The 17,942-nt window shown below is 39.0% G+C and overlaps 1 protein-coding gene across 11 annotated transcripts in view; it reads right to left on the minus strand.

Moving 5' to 3' along the window:
• LOC148851388 (uncharacterized) overlaps window positions 1–16,980 on the minus strand; it is a 43,092-nt gene extending 26,112 nt beyond the window's left edge. For 5 of the 11 annotated variants that reach the window (XR_016099301.1, XR_016099302.1, XR_016099300.1 and 2 more), the window contains exons 1-2: window positions 16,309–16,644; window positions 14,885–14,972 (exon numbers count right to left, since the gene is read on the minus strand). Coding sequence is in view for 7 of the 11 variants with exons in the window: in XM_088944947.1 (XP_088801073.1) it covers window positions 14,885–14,962 (78 nt within the window). In the remaining 4 variants the exon portion in view is untranslated. Of the gene's footprint in view, window positions 1–14,884; window positions 14,973–15,995; window positions 16,104–16,308; window positions 16,645–16,716 lie in introns of those variants that run through there. The other 6 variants (XM_088944940.1, XM_088944944.1, XM_088944943.1 and 3 more) reach the window with 6 other exon arrangements.
• Between the last annotated feature and the right edge of the window lie 962 nt (window positions 16,981–17,942).

The raw sequence follows: 17,942 nt of genomic DNA on the forward strand, positions 1-17,942 counted from the left end.
CAAGGTCTTTCGTCCATGATCATATTTTCATTGACACACTCCAAAAGCCCAGGCACTACAGATATATATACAAGTAATAGTAGTTTAAGATACCATGACCAGTTATTTCTAGAACTTAATCCCTGACTATTTGTGTTATAAGATAGCCATTGGGCAATTGTTATGTAGGCAAGAGAATATTATTATCATCATCTATGCCTTGTCCCAGCTATATGGGGTCAGCTACAGGAATCCTATAATCCTGTTCTGCCATTCCATTCTGTTCGGTGCCATATCCAATGTTAAATTATGGGTTCTCAAATCAGTTCTCACTACTTCAACCCATGTCCTTTCTGGTTCTGTGGCTTCAGCCCCTAGCTCTTCTTGCCCCTTCAACATGTAACAGATCACTTCTTAATGGTCAGAAATAGAACCCATAACAGGATAGGATGCGAAGGGGTATGTAACAATAAGGATGCAAAAATCTTAAGCAGAGGAAAACCTAGGGTTTATGGACCAATTCGTTTGACTATAAATAAATCATTAAGACTTGAGAGGAAGAGATAGATTTAGATATAGAGAATTGGGTTTTAAGGATGAATCTTAGGCCAGTTACAGTTGAAATAAGACCTCAATTATTAAGAAATAGCATGGTAAATGCCAAAAAAAGGGTGAAAGAAAAGAAGTATACACTAACTGATGATGACCTAGCGTAAAAAACCACTACTCCACTAGTTAACGACAGAATGGCTCCTCATTGAAGAAAAAGGATCTAAATTTCAAACCACTCAATTTATGGAACTAGAGTAACTGCATCATTCATGTAGAAATATTTTAAAAAGGACAATGTTGCAAAGGCCAAGAAGTCAGTAACTCGTGCAAAAGAACTCAACCATGCAATCCTGTGGAACTTTGAATTTGTCTTGAGTACAAAAATGGCAATTCACGAAGTGGGTATGATTCTCTTTAGGCTGATCAAATCCAGTTGTCTTGGGCTGACAGACGAGCTCCTTCTACAGATTTACCTTGCTTAAGTTAAACCATCTCAATTACCCACAAAATGTCATGGTTCAGCATTCTGGCACAAAAGCTTTCTCTGCTCCCTTGGCAGATGACAACAAATTCAGATAAAGATAGAACCTTAAGAATAGAACCTTTTTATTGATAACAGCAGGAACAGTTTTATTAAGTGGAGTTGAGGAAATTACAATGGTTAAATGCCTTGCACTCCTTTTGAATCAAGCCTCAGCTAATACCCCTTATTTTACAAAATCCCTCATTTGATACAGTACCTGAAAACATTCAATTCCTGTTGACCCCTGATTTTGCCAATCTACCTGCTAAGGAGTTGGCCAACCTTGCAGTGTTGTAACTGCTTATTACACTAAGTCATAATTAGTTATAAAGCTATTCTAACTTGAACTTTGAAAGTTCAAAGAAGATTAGTTGAATATATAAAGATTTCTGAACTTTTAGAACCCAACAAGAAATAAAGTCCAGAAGGGCTTAATAATATATGTGGAAATCTATGATGCCAGAAAGGTATGATAACGGAAGAGCTTTGACTAATCAAAGCCCTTCCATGAATTTTGATGAAAACTAACTGATTGGTGATGTGGGCGCCGGCAGCAGCAGCAGCAGCAGCAGCAGTAATTTAGTGTTCTCAGCAGCAGCAATTTAGTGTTCTCATCCTATCTTATCTATTCAGTATTCTTACCTTATTTGCCTTCAATAGCAGAGATTAGTAGGAGTCTTATCTATTCAGTGTTCTTATCTTATCAGTTCAGTAGTATGGATTAGTAGGGAGTCTTATCTTATCTTATCAGTTCAGTAGGATAGATTAGTAGGGAGTCTTCCTAATTAGCAAGGAGTCTTCCTAAAAGTAGGACTCTTATCTCTTGTAATCTCCTATTTAAGGAGCTGAGAATATTGAATAAAGGCATCGAAAATTTCAGTCAAGAAAAAGAGCAAGGAGAGTTAGGTGATCTCTTGGACAAATCACCATTAAGGCGCCAAGATAGGTTCATCAAGAAAAGGGAGGAACAAGGGAAAACAGGAGGTTTTCCCCGTGGACCAACCTGTGACAAGATCCTATTCACGGGCCCATAACAATTGGTTACCACTTTTATGATACTGGTTGATTGGTGATAGCTTTTCCAGCATCATCACCATCCTCTAAGCGTTGTCCCAATCATATAGGGTCAGCCACATGAATCATGTTCTGACATTTCATTTCTGTTTAGTTCCAATACGTATTGTTAAATTCGAGCCTTTAAATCATTTCTTACTACTTTAACCCACATCCTTTTTGGTCCCTTCTCAAAAAAAAAAGTCCTTGTAGAGAGATTGGGCCAAACAGGCCTTAGTTTTCTTTTATTTAAGTAGCTTTATTTCTGCTGAAGTGGCCCTTCTTTAGTTATTTATGGGCCTAATTTTTTATTTCTTGTTTTGTGCTTTAAGTCAGCTGCCCAACTAAGGGCATTCTTGTAACTTTACATATGTTTTATTTCAGCATATATAAATTAAATCAGAGAGACAAAGAGAGGAGATCAAACAACTCTCTTTCTCTTCTCTTCCATTCTCTCATTTTCTTTCTAAGCTTCTGATGAAACTCTTCTTCTCTTTCTTCTCTTTCTTCTCTTTCTACTTTTATTTTATTTTCAGATTTATTACAGGTGTGTTCTGCAACCATCCTTTTGGTGTGCCCCAGCTCTTCTAGCCCTTTCAATTATTGAATAGCTTTTCTCTGTATGCAACCAAAGTAAGCAAACCATCTTAGTCTACTTCATTTTATCACCTATTGGAGCCACTCCTAGGTTCCTTTGAATAAGCACATTTCTGACCGAGTCCGTTTTAGCTTTCCCACTAATCCATTTCAATGTTCACATTTCTACCACTCTTTTTTTTTTTGAAGAATAAAGAAAAAATATATATTAAAAAGAAAAGGAAATACATCAGAAATGATAAGATATCACCAAAAGCAATACCATCCCCAAACCCACAAAATGAACCAAATACCCAACAGCTTACAGGCTTGAATACCCATCCAACCCAAGACAAAACCCAAAACCAGCCCAAACCAAATCCCCAAAGAAAACAAAAACATTAGCCCGACAGCAGACCCAATCAAGACCACTTCCTGAAACAACACCCTTCAGTCTAAATTCGTGAGAACATCATCCTCCTGGTCTGAGACATTCTCATCCCAGACCTTGCTTCCTTTCAAAAGTAATTTTTTCTTCAATAACTCTTCCTTTTTTCTTTTCTCAAATTCCTCGAAGGTTTTCCTAGCAAACTCCTCCCCAGCCCAGGAAACAGACCCAGGCTTTTCCCAATTGTAACCTCTCTATCCACTAATTTCTGAAGAGATTCATCACCTGATTCTGTCGATAGTATCACTGCCCTTCTGCAACTTGTTCTCACCAGGGTCAATTACAATACCTCTTAACTCATTCTCCTGATGTTCCTTCGTTGAATGGGGAGTCGAAGCCTGAACTTGCTTCGTTGCCTCCCCATGGTCTGAACCTGATATCCCTTGCCCCTCACTCTTTTCCTTCAGATGTGATTCAGACCAATAAAAAATAGTAAAATATTTCAGATTATAGCAAAAGAGGAAGAGAAGAAGAAGAAGAAGAAGAAGAAGACAGCAAGAAGAAGAAGGAAGAATGAAGAAGAAGGGAAAAAGAAGGAGTTCGATAGTCTCCTCTTTCTCCACTCTAATCTTTTATTAATCTTACTTAGATTACATAAATTACAAGTCTGCCCTTAAGTGGGCATTCACCTCATCAGCATACTTAGAAAACATAAAAAAGAATTAAAGGTCCATTAAGAACAAATAACAAGAAAGAACTAATCAATAAGATAATAATGGGGTAGGGCCCATTCAGCCCAGTCTCTCTACACCTTCTATACACCCATTTGTATTTTTTTAGGTCCTGCCCCCACTAGGCCGATTTTGAGCCTAGAAAAAGTCTTTGTCACATGTACAATGTTATGGTTTCTCAAATTACTTAATTTCTTGTTAATTATCCCATTGGTCTGTTCCTCCTCTTCCTCAAGTTTGCTCTTTCGGCCTAAGTCAATACCCAGCCTACCAACCCTTATTTCTTTAAAGTGCAAATGATCCTCAACATAGTTGGCACCCTGCCCTTTAGGGAGTTCCTCACCATTTGAAACTCCCTTTCCTCCAACCACACCTTCACTTTCAAGTTCGACATTGGTGTTATCTCTCCTCCGAACTGCCTCATCCCTCCCTTCTGTCCTCTCTGCTTCCGCTGAGGCCAGATCTTCTGAAAACTTCGGATCTGGTTTTCCTACTTCACCCCCAAACACTAGGGGCACCAAACCTGTAATCACAGATTTGGAGAAACCTTGGGTCCCTTCAAGATCCCTATTAACCTGAGACAAAAACCCTGCATCACCATTACAAAAGAAGAGAAGTAGTCATTGAGAGCCTCTCATGGTCCACCTACAATCCTCTTCCTACCTTTTTTGTCATACCAGGCATAGTTTTCAAGGAGCCAAGGTGAGGCTAGGCAACAAAGGGGCACCTTGTCACCTAGTCGCTTCATAATCATATTTCCTTAATAAATATCCATAATTTTTACAAGAAAAGTATAAACTTCATGTTGAAGTATAGAAAATCAACATATTCCAACATATTCATGAAAAGAACAAGAAGAAAGAAAAGAAAATTAAAAAAATATAGGGGCTGAACCCCTATTTCTGTTATAGGAAAAGAATAAAAGAAAGGGTGGAAGAAGAAGAAGAAGAAGAAGAAGAAGAAGAAATTCGTATATAAACACACAAAATTAGTAAAGAAAAAGATGAAATGTGTTGATTGGACAACATTTTATGTTCTTCCTTACTTATTGGTTCAGGTTTTGAAGTCTTTGAGGGCTTAATACAGTATTTAGCAATAATTTTGTTGACCAAGCCCTAACAAATAAGAAAATATAAAAAGAAATTAGTATATAAACACGCAAAATGAATATTTTAGTTAATGTATTTTATAATTATAACCTCAAAAAATTAAGAATATAAAAGTTTTTTATAACACATTACAGAAAACTGCATGGCGATTAGGTGAGGCGAGCCTCCAAGGGCGCCTTGTCGCCTAGGTGTCGCCTTGACAACTATGATACCTGGCGACCACCCAAATCCATCTTTCTCTAGCCTCAGTCAAATTCCTTCTTCTTGCCGCTTCACTCCTTTTAAAATTTGGTCTGATGGATCCAGGATACTTTTTCTTGTCGATTCCTTTCCTTCTAAAAGGGTTCTCCTTTTTGCCATTGGACTCATCATCTATGTAGACTTCACTCGACCTTTCAATTGAACAGGACAAAAAACTTCAGTCAAGTACCCTGTTCAGAGAAAGCCAATGATTGTCGTGCATCGCGCTCCTTTACCTCACTATCAACTCCTGGAAGGGGTTCATCTATTCTCGTTGAACCCTAAGTCCATCATGTAACAGTAGGGGAGACACAGCAGGAATGTCAGCTAAATTTGAGCGAACCCCATCGTTCGAATTTATCAAAGGCCTAAGTTTCAAGTGATTAAGAAGGTAATCATGTGAGTTTGTAACCCTAGCCAATCTATCCTTTTGAGCCGCTGGCAGACCATTCAGTTCAGCTAAACTCTTTTCGATCCCCTTCTCTTTATATGGTGGACCCCAGCCACTCGCTGATTCAACCCCTTCAATGATGTTTCCCCATGCAATCTTCTTTCCTCATGTGAGCCTCTTTCTTCATTAACTTCATTTATTCCCCTTTCTGCATTCAACTCTGGAATTTGAAGCGCCTCACCCGACTTCTTCCCCGCATTCTTTCCAGCCTCCACGTCACTACCCACCTGTGAGAGGTCAATACCCATACCTCACCGCTTGTAACCCGACCTACCATGTCATCGCCCTCCTTCATCTTCCCAAACCAGAGCATCGCTTTCACTTCGAAGCCGCCCACACACCCTGTTCCATAGACCTCCAGCGTGGAACATGAAAGGATCTTGGTATCATCTCTGGCTTGACTCCAGCAATCTTAAGGCACAATGCTCTCAAACCAAGTTTGTTGAACGAAAGCAGCACACCTCCCATCAACATCACTATCTACTCAAGGATATCTCCCTACCACACTCATTTTTTGGCACGTTGTTTCTTGGCCACCCAACATTCTACTCAATACAACATTGTGGGCCTCACAACCATTTTATAAAACTGTCCTTTTAGCTTAGGTGGTATTCTACTATCACATAAGACTCCGGATGCACCCCTCCAATTTAGCCATTCTACACAAATTCTATAGGTGACATGCTCATCAACCTCTTCACCATTATGGATTAGTGAACCAAGGAAATGTAAGATGTCAAATTCAATTATCTCTTGGTATTCAATTCTAGTGCACCATGACTTTCACTCCTATTATATTAAATTCACATTGCATATATTCTGTTTATTTTATATATTCTGTTTTGGTCATACTTATTTTAAAGCCTCTTGTTTCTAATAAGGGTGATCGTGGGCCAGGCTAGGCTTCACACTTAATGATAAGGGTTATAGCTTAGGCCCAGAGGCCTAAAATATAAGCTTGGGCCTGGGTCTGTACAGACCCCAGCCAAGCCAAGCCAGACTTTGGGCCTATGGCATCTAATAATAAAAATTCAATTATTTACAAAATTTTAAATCAAAATGATGTATGATTCATGAAAAAAATATTGCACAAGCCCAAGCTAGGCTGAGCTTGGCTAGGCTTTGAGCCTATGGCACAAAAAATAAGGCACGGGCCTCATTTAATTCCTAGTCTCGGCTTGGCTTGGCTTGTCTGTCCTTTTATAGATGAGGCCTTGCCTAAGAAGACAATGCTCATACTTGAGTTGACTCATGTGTTGACACATGTGCCAACTCATAAAGATGTATATGTTAAAATTTTTATATTCTATACAAAATATTTAATATAAAATAAAATATATTTGCATATATATAACATATAAAATATATAAAACATAGTTATAATATATATAAAGCCAAGTGTACATATTAATATTATGATATATTACAATATAAAAATATTATGTATATTATATTATATTGCGGGCCAGCCTGCAACCTCAGAGGTGGGCCCGGAAATTTGCTAGTTGGGCTTGACCAAGAATGATTGCCCCTAGTTTTTAAGGTATTTGTCCATTTCCATCATAAGTGTTTTAAAAGGGCAAGGGGCTTTTGGAACCCAAGGCACAAGGGAAGGTGTATGCCTTTTCAAAGCATGCACAATAATTTTAAATAAAAAAATAAAAATGCTATTAATATTAATTCAGAAAAAAATGCATACTTGAATTTTAAAAGGCATTTAAAAAAGCCTATTGAATAAAGTTAAAACATAAACATAACATATAAAACATATTCAAACATGTGAAACTTTCAATCTATTTATTTCTCTCCCAAACATCTTGCATTCCTAATTTTATGAGATAGCCTCCACCTTCAAAAAGGCACCTTAAGGCAAGTTGAAATAAGTCCATGAGAGGGTCCTAAATTTTTGGCTTGTATGTAAACAGATATTTTATGATTTTAATTGCAATTCATTATATTTTAGGATTAGGAACCAAATGCTATTTGATGGAGAATGTCTTGTAATAAGAAGGATGAGTAAAGACTAGCAAAAAGGAGAGCCACTATGCAAATTAAGGCATCAGGTATTTGAAAAGTCTTTGTTGTTGTTTATTTAAAAGTTAATAAAGCATTACTAATCTACAAATAGTACTGAAAGGTAATTTCAAAGTTGATAAACCACAACAAAATTGTTTTTTGGTATATATACACACAAAAAAAAAAAAAAAAAACTAAGCAAAGGTGCATGCTTGGGTCAAGGCACATGGTGCATCAGGTGCACGCCTTTTCAAAGGGGCTACACCTAGGCTCAAGTGAGGACATACCTTGAAATGTGCCTTACCTTTGTGCTGAGGCACACATTTTAAACCACTAAACCTAATTTTGCATTTAATCCTTCTTTAGCTTCATCAATAAATATTATGCCTTAGCAAACAACAGGAACAATGGAATCTTCTCCCAAATATGTTAGTTATTTCAAGTTTATCCAATGAATAGTACAAGTAAATAAGGACCAAGTGCTTAGCCTTATATTACTTATTAAAGCAAAGACCTCAAATAGGAGGATTTCTCCTTTAAAACAAAACTATCATAAAGAAAACTACCATAAAGACTCAAATAAGAAAACTATCATAAAGACTTTGAAAATGTTATATTGGTGTAGATCGCATTCTTCTAACTCAAATAAGAAAACTATCACAAAGACTTTGAAAATGTTATATTAGTGTAGATCGCATTCTTCTAGATAAATTGGGGCTTTAATTATAAAACAAGCCTAACTTAGTCTCCAAAATAAAAAAATAAAAAAACAGCCTAATTGTTTCAAGGTTTACCATGTGGATAGGAGCTGGGTTCATGAACAAACAAGGTCTAACATCACATTTTGTTTTCATATATCCTCAATACATAAGCTATGATACCAGGTACCTGTAACAGTATCAAATATCATGTCAGATACTTCAATTTTTAGTGTAAACTTCATATCCGATAAGGTATCCAGCACTGTCCTTGCCATATCAGAGTAACATGATACACAAGACACATGCATTTGTGCACGTTGACTTTTAAAATATCCCACATGTTGGGGACACAAAACTGTGATGTTAGCAGCCTTGCTTGGTAGCAGGCAGCAGATCCGGGTATGATAGTGGGTACCAAAAAAATAGTACCCCATTCAAGTAGGGGAAATTAAGTAATTAACTAGTTGATTTTGCAGGGCTCTTTCCTAAACTAGTGGTTACATGAGAAAGCACAGATGCATTTGCACCAATCCTTTATCCATCTCAGAAATTTTATAAATTGGCAATAAGTTTCACTCCAGAACAGAAATGATAGGTGTTAGCGTAGGGGTATTTCTGTCTTTATACCTTGATTGATGTTGCCGATCTGTAATGTTGTGTTGAAACATGTGCTCTTAACTTAAGTAAGGGCACATAGGTCTTTTCAGTCATGTTTTAATAATAATATAAATACTTACTGGCCGACTGGGAGAAATCAAGTTGACTCTTTCAGTTCGAACCAAAATTCTCTCTTCTCTCTTTCTCTCTCTCTCTCTTTCTTAATCACTTTTTCTTCTTCTACATAACTGAACTCAATCAGGCCGAACTCTAAGGCAGACCTGAATTATAACATGGTATCAGAGCTAGGTTAAATCTGCCTAGATTTCTGCTTGCCTAGGGTTCATTCTCTGCGCACCCTATCTAGGGTTTTCCTCTTTTTTTTGTGTTCGATTGGAGATAAGGGAAAGGGCTGAAAAGGAGTGATCGCCCTCTTCCCTTGGGGGTCTCTATGCCTCCAGTCAGGTCGTATGTGGTCGGTTGCTGTGATTTCTGAGATCGTCCTCTCCTAGTAGAGGAAGAATAGAGGGCCGAACTGTGTGGGCAGTGGCTGTTGTGTGTGAAGCGGTTGTTGTGTGTGGACTGCTCTCCTGCTCGCATGGGTGTTACTTTAGCGACAAGGTAAGAGATTTCAGTGCATGATATCTGTTATGGATTAAATAGGAGGTGTGTTTCAGACCATTTGCTAGGGTTTCGGCCAGTAAGGGCTAGGGTTTATGCTGGTTTCTTTGTGCATTTTGAATGAAGAGATATGATCATATAGTGGTGAGATTTCAGGTAGTTGTAGGAGTAGGGTTTGTGGTGTGAGCACACTTTTCAACAACAACAAGTGCTGAAATCAGTGTGACAGGTGTGATCTAGGGTTTGTGGTGTAAAGAGCACACATTCCAGCAACAATTAGTGCTACAATCAGTGTGACAGGTGTGACCTAGTGGTGTGTAGTGTGCAGATCTCAGTGATAATAGAATTCAGCAAGTGTGCAAAATTGGTGATAACATAATGGGAGACAATAATGATTATAAACCTAGTGTGATGGTGCCTACAAACTACCTGAATGTTCAGATGACCTCCATTAAGTTAAATGGAGAGAATTATGTGCCTTGGGCTAAATCCGTTGAAGTCTTTCTGAAGGTAAAGAAGAGGGTAAAACACATCAGAGAGGAGAAACCCTCATCTGACTCTCACGAATATGAAGACTGGGAGCAAGAGGATGCTCAGATCATCACATGGTTGTGGAACAATATGGAACTCAGGATTAGTGTGAACTTCATGTTCCTTGATATTGCCAAAGATGTGTGGGACCATGCGAAGAAATTGTATTCGGGGCAGGACAATACAACCAGATTTTATCACCTTTATCGAGAGTACTTTAATCTGCAACAGGGCACTCAGAGTCTTGAGGAGTACTATGCCAACATGAGGAACATACGTAATGAGTTGAATGTCTATCATCATCTCACTTCTGATGTCAAGATTCAGCAACAACAGAGAGAGCAACTTGATGTGACTAGATTTTTGGTGGGACTAAAGTTTGAATATGAACCAGTACGGGCTCAGATATTAGGGGGATCAGCTCTTCCGTCCCTAGAAGAGGTATTTGCTCGACTTCGGAGGATTTCTATCGGATCTACTGAGAACTCTAATATCTCAGACAGATCTGCCTTTGCTGCATCGAGAGGCCGTGGTGGTAGAGGTGGAGCTCGGGGAGCTCAGTCTGGCCGTGGTGGTGGTAGTGGTTTTGCATATGGCCAAAGTGGCAATGGTGGGTCTACTCATAATCGTGGTGGTGGTCGTACTGGGAGCAGAGATTCAGGGGGAGGCCGTGGTAGAGGACATAGCTCAAGCCCGAGAAAGTGCACTCATTGTGGTATGGATGGACATACCATCAACTATTGTTACGATCTACATGGTCCTCCCTCAACTTGGGCCAATCATGCCGCGACCGGTGACTCAAGTTCCAGCTTTAGACAAGAGAACCATTCATCTAACCAGTTGCCTCCTACATCTACAGATGGTCCCATGAAGGAAATGGTGAGTGTTCCTCGTGATGAATATGAGAGGTTTACCCAATCACAGCAGAAGACAGTGACTTTTGTTCACTCAGGTATGGCTTGTCTAGCATCTACACCCAATCCCTGGATCATTGACTCTGGAGCCTCCGATCACATGACTGGAACTCCAGGTGTGTTTTCCTCCATTACCTTTTATTCTTCTATGTGTGTATTTCAGGATCTCAAGGCGGGGATGAAGATCGGTGGAGGGCATGAAGCAGGTGGACTGTATTATCTTGATGGTGGTGGTGGTAGAACTTCAATAGCTCTCCAATCATCTCTTTCTCCTCTCCAGTGGCACTGCCGATTTAGTCATCCGTCGCTCAAAGTCTTGAAGTCCTTGGTTCCGTCCTTGAGTCAGCTTTCTGTTTTAGACTGTGAGTCGTGTCAGTTTGGGAAACACCATCGTGTTCCCTTTAGTTCTAGGGTTGATAACCGTGTGTCGAGTCCTTTTTCTTTAGTTCATTCAGATGTTTAGGGTCCTTATAAAGTAATGTCATATAATGGATACAGATATTTTTTCATTTTTGTGGATGATTTTTCAAGGATGACGTGGCTCTATTTAATGAAAGAAAGAGGTGAATTGTTTACCATTTTTCAAAAATTTTATGCTGAGATTCATAACCAACTTGGTACCCACATCAAAGTTTTTCGTTCTGATAATGGCCGCAAATATTTATCCTCATCATTTCAGGAATACCTGGACCAACACGGCATTATACATCAGACCTCGTGTACCTACACCCCACAACAAAACGGGGTGGCTAAGAGAAAGAATCGCCATCTCCTTGAAACACCAAGATCCCTAATGCATCACATGCATGTTCCCAAACTTTTTTGGAGAGATGCAGTGCTTACCTCTTGTTTTCTGATTAATCGAATACCCACATTCATCCTTGATGATCAATCTCCGTTTCAGGTCTTGTTTCCCACTTTGTTTCCGTTCCCTCTTATGCCGAGAGTTTTTGGGTGTGTCTGTTTTGTCCATAATCTGGGTCCCGGGAACGACAAGTTTGATGCCCGTTCTCTCAAGTGCATCTTCCTTGGCTATTCTCGGACCCAGAAAGGGTATAGGTGTTACCATCCTGGTTCTCGACGGTCCTTTGTGTGTGTTGATGTCAGTTTCTTTGAGTCTACTCCATTCTTTTTACCCACATTCATCCTTGATGATCAGTCTCCGTTTCAGGTCTTGTTTCCCACTTTGTTTCCGTTCCCTCTTATGCCGAGAGTTTTTGGGTGTGTCTGTTTTGTCCATAATCTGGGTCCCGGGAACGACAAGTTTGATGCCCGTTCTCTCAAGTGCATCTTCCTTGGCTATTCTCGGACCCAGAAAGGGTATAGGTGTTACCATCCTGGTTCTCGACGGTCCTTTGTGTGTGTTGATGTCAGTTTCTTTGAGTCTACTCCATTCTTTTTAGGGTCTAGTGATGCTTCTTCCTCCTCATCACCTCCTCCTCTTCCACTTCCCGTTGTCGATCCTCCTCCCTTTGTTCCAATCATGACCAAATCCTTGCCTACGGTGCCACCACCTGTTGAACGCCCACCTATCCATCATGTGTATACACATCGCCCATGTGCACCAGCTACTACTCCTCCGACTACATCTCCGTCAACGGATCCGACACCAGACCCCCACTTAGCATCTGAGATTGATCTACCCATTGCTTTGCGGAAAGGTAAACGTACTTGCACCCTTCATCCCATTTCTAATTATGTTTCTCTTACTCACCTTTCCGCTTCCCATCGCTAGTTTGTTGTCTTGTTATCATCAGTTATTGTTCCTAAAGATGTCCAGGAAGCCCTTGCCTCTCCAGGGTGGTGTCGTGCCATGGAAGAAGAACTCTCAGCCCTTCATCATAATCATACATGGGACCTCACTGCTCTTCCTCCTGGGAAGCAAGCTGTTGGTTGTAAATGGGTTTATACGGTTAAGTATTTGCCTGATGGTAGTGTTAAACGCCTGAAAGCGCGATTAGTTGCCAAAAGGTACTCCCAAACCTATGGCATTGACTACACAGAGACCTTTTCACCGGTTGCTAAGATAGGGTCAGTTCGTGTTGCGATCTCTCTTGCAGCCATGTATTAGTGGCCACTATATCAGCTTGATATCAAGAATGCATTTTTGCATGGTGACTTACTCGAGGAGGTCTACATGGTCCTCTAGGGTTTGTTGCTCAGGGGGAGGATGGTAAGGTGTGCAAACTAAGGAAGGCTATATGTGGGCTTAAACAGTCTCCTCGAGCATGGTTTGGTAGGTTCAGTGAGGTGGTAAAGAAGTTTGGCATAAAACAGTGCAAAGTTGACCATTCTGTATTTAGTCATGACTCTTTGGGAGGAAAAATACTGTTGGTGGTGTATGTAGATGATATTGTTATTACTGGGAAAAATAACATTGGTATTGACAGGCTAAAGACTTATCTGCAGGATCACTTTCAGACAAAGGATCTGGGTAAACTGAAATACTTCTAGGGGATAGAGGTAGCGAGATCCAAGTATGGGATTAACCTGTGCCAGAGGAAGTATGTGCTTGATTTGCTAGAAGAAACAGGCTTGTTGGGTGTCAAACTAGCTAAAACACAGATGAACACAAATACCAAGCTAAGCAGTGATATGGGTGAAGTGTTTGAAAACCCTGGCAGATACTAACGACTTGTGGGCAAACTGAACTACCTAACCATTACCAGACCAGACATCTCATTTGCAGTTAGTGTGGTAAGCCAATTCATGCAAAAACCTCTGGTTCCTCATTGGAATGCGGTTCTGAGAATTGTGAAGTATCTAAAAGGGGCTCCGGGTTGCGGTCTGATATACAAGAGTGGGGGAAAACTTGAAATAGAAGGGTATTCTGATGCTGATTGGGCCGGTTCTATGTCTGATAGGCGGTCTACTACAGGCTATTGCACGTTTCTGGGAGGTAACCCGGTGACATGGAAAAGTAAGAAGCAGACGGTTGTGGCAAGAAGCAGTGCAGAAGCAGAATATAGGGCTATGGCGCACACCGCTTGTGAATTAGTGTGGCTAAGGAACCTTCTACAGGAAGTATGGTACAACATTAACACTCTAATGAAGCTCTATTGTGATAATCAGGCTGCATTTCATATCTCCTCTAATCCGGTGTTTCATGAAAGAACCAAGCACATTGAGGTTGACTGTCACTTTGTGAGGGAGAAGGTGCTGAATGGAGAGCTAGACACTACACATGTTAATATAGGAAATCAGTGGGCTGACTTATTTACAAAAGGCTTGAGTTGGGGAAGAGTGGACTACATATGTAACAAGCTGGGAGTATATGATATATACTCACCAGCTTGAGAGGGAGTGTTAGCGTAAGGGTATTTCTGTCTTTATACCTTGATTGATGTTACTGATCTGTAATGTTGTGTTTAAACATGTGCTCTTAACTTAAGTAAGGGCACATAGGTCTTTTCAGTCATGTTTAAATAATAATATAAATACTTACTGGCCGACTGGGAGAAGTCAAGTTGACTCTTTCAGTTCGAACCAGAATTCTCTCTTCTCTCTTTCTCTCTCTCTCTCTTTCTTTATCACTTTTTCTTCTTCTACATAACTGAACTCAGTCAGGCCGAACTCTAAGGCAGACCTGAATTATAACAATAGGAAAATGCAAAAAAGAGGGAAATTAATTTTTGCCTGGATAGCAAAAATTTCCAAGTATCTATCTGTCTAATAAATCCATAAAAGAAACAAAGTATAAGGAGTTCAATAGCCAAATAAGAAATTAATGTTGCATTGGAGACAACACAATAGATGGATGGCAGAAAACAGAAAACACCCAGTTCCATAATATCTTCCACAGAAGAATCACAAGATAGGAAACTAATACTCAATCCAGAGCTGAGAGCTCCATATTGCCAAATTCCAGAATTAGCACCACCAAATGGAAAAGAAATGCTTACATGTGTAGCATGGAATTGCAACCGGAAAACCACCTTTATTTTTGTCTTCTCGAGCTTCCACTTGGCAATCCTTGACATTATTGAGCAACTAACCAATCACCAACAGAAAACCATCAGTATTCCAACTTCACTTCCCTGCCCCATTCAATCAAAGTTAAAGCACAAAAGTTCACATTATATCTCCAAGTTTTACTATAAAACAGCTCCAAGAAAAGCCAACTAAAAAAAAAGAGAGAGAGAGAACATTAAGATGACAGATTCCAACACCAGGAGAGAGGATGTGCATGTTCCACACTTCCACTACTTAATACAGAAACCCCATTTAAAAAGGAATGGCATGACCTCTAAAATTTCTACAAGACCATTTTTAAAGATCAGTATATGATCTTAAAAAATAAAATTATTAGCAATTGGGATAAAGTAACATGATGGGTTAGAAATGGAACAAAACCAATTGAGTCAAAAGCGACCACAGTTAAATCATGACATTGGTAGCTGTTAGGAAGGCTTTGGAGCAAAAGCAACATCCAAAGGCAGGAATGCAGAAGAATTTTATATAGTAACAGTACAACCACTTGGATGGACACTTTCCTGGTACAGACACTGTACCTCAAATGCTATTTGATGCCAGTTCAGGAGAGTTCCCATATAAAGGAAAAACATCAAAAGAAAGAAATAAAAACTAATATGAACTTCTCCTTCCGAACAAATTGGTAAAATAGTTATGCTAGATGTTGGACAGGAAGAAGCATAAAGAAAGAACAATGTACTCCCAAATAATTTTGCATTTAAAATTAAATCACAGGTTTATGATCCACAAATATGTAAAGAAGATATCAAATGTAAAATTTAAAAAAAAAAATGAAAACGAAAAACCTAACAGAGAGAAAGAGAGAGTGATGAAAAGGACAGTCTAAAAACCCCTCGAAGCTAGGCAAAATCTAGGACCGCAGAGTCTCGGAGAAAGATTTGCATCAAAATCCCAAAGTTATATCAGGAAATCGACTGCTTAAACAATAAAACCAGCACTACTATTTATCAAAACCTCAGATCTAAATTTCACGCCGGGAAGTGCCAAACCAAACAAAATGCAAATGAAAAAGATGCCAACTCGAATTAGGTCTTCCAAAGTGCAACAGAACGTAATCGGAAATCATAGGTCAAGCTAAATCCAGCATGCAGCTTCTTGAGCAGTATAGAACAGTGGAAACTGAAACCATTTATGTGCCAAAACCTCGAAATTTCAAAATGCAAGTATAAATGCAACTTCAGCAAACAAAATCAGATAAATTATTGGCTCCATAACCAATCAGTAAAAAAAAAACAAATGAACTCCACAGTCGAACTACATGCAGCAAACAACTTTCTACCAACACCATTCCCGTCATAAAAGTAGAAATCTCAAATTTCCTACATAAACTTACCTAGAGATGAGAAAATCCGACAAAACTCTCCGAAGATCTCTCTGATTCAAGCCCTAAAACCAAACCAAAGTAACTTTCGAGACTGGAATATGGCGAAAAGAGAATCCAAAGGAAAAATGCCACCCTTAATCTGGCAAACACAGTCCAGTAAAGTAGTAAACAAAGTAAAAGTAGTATATTGCTCCAGAAAAAAAATGTCAAAATTCCCAAATGTAACCAGATTCCACATCGGAAACTTCCAAATGCAGAATGTCGTACAGAGAAATCAGTAAATTTACCAGTTCGAACCGTAAATTCGAACCAAAACTGATTTCAAACCCAAAAAAGAAGTCCAAAAAACGAAAGCGAAAACAAACAAACAAAGTAATAAATAAACATTTAAGAGAAGACGACGTAGAGCTATCTTACACCTAATTTCGCATCTGCAGGTGCTTAAACTGCAAGAAAAAATCAAAGCACCTGTCAAAGGAAGCTTCGGCGCTGTCGAAATGACAGATCAAAAGTGCTCATTGCTGCATCTTGGAGCTCTTCTTCTTCGAGCAAACAATCAAGAGATCAATGGTTATCGCCATTGAAGAATTGACGGAAGAGTGCTATCGAAGATGAACTATCACTATACCAGATTACCAGTCCTCAAAAGAATAATTAAAAATAAATAAAAAGCTATATCCCGCCAAAGCCTGTAATTGTCTCGTTAATAAAATCGGACCACAAGGAAGATTAGAAAAATACTTAATTCGTAAAGAAACTAAATGACTGAAGTACCCCCTCCTTTTACCATGACCATGACTCCATGAGTCGGGTCGAGTCGGGTCGGTAAAAGTATAACTTCACTGCGAGTTAGCGAGTATACCCTCCGTATGCAGTGCAGAAATGTTAATGGACCAAATTGTCCTCACCCCTGAAGCAAACTCGTTTTGAAATTAGGCTCGCATCTTTTTTGTATGGGCTGTGGACATTTTAGAAATTCAGTGGTTTGTGTTTTGATATTTGCTCGTTTGATTGGAAAAAGATTTCGCAATTCCAATAAAATGTGAAAAACTCATTTTAGGCTATTTTTGAAAAATTCCAAATTGAATTTTTTGTTTATTTCTTCAATTCATATTCACGTGAAAACACATATAAATAAATGCACTTTAATTAAATGATCTTCAAACTATTAAGGTCTCGATGTAAAAACTCTTATCATCTTTTGATTATCAAATTTTACAGAAGATCTTTCAAAAAAAATATTTATCAAACAGTCCCTAAATTAACGCTATTCGATAAAATTAATAAAACACCCTTTATGATCATTCAAAAATACATTACTACCCGTATAGAGGGTGTTACGAAACACAAGACAAGTCGATGGACGAGCTGCAGCTCCGGTTGAAATGGATTTGTTTACTTTTTGTTTTCTTCTGATCTCTTACAGAGACAGCATGATTCGTACTTCGTGTTTCTCGTGGAAGGTTTGTTTGTGAAGACGCAAAATATAAGAGAATGAGAGTTCTCAGATCGGATGGCTGAGATTTTCGACTGTTGGGATTTAAAATCGACAAGTTTGAGCTTTGTCATCTTATCTCCCTACTTACTTTTTGGAATGTCGTTTCTGGTCCAATCCAACGACATAATTATATTTTTGCGTGGCA

This window comes from Nelumbo lutea, chromosome 5, assembly GCF_056320005.1.
Source record: "Nelumbo lutea isolate HS-2025 chromosome 5, American lotus-T2T, whole genome shotgun sequence".
Classification (NCBI taxonomy): domain Eukaryota; kingdom Viridiplantae; phylum Streptophyta; class Magnoliopsida; order Proteales; family Nelumbonaceae; genus Nelumbo; species Nelumbo lutea.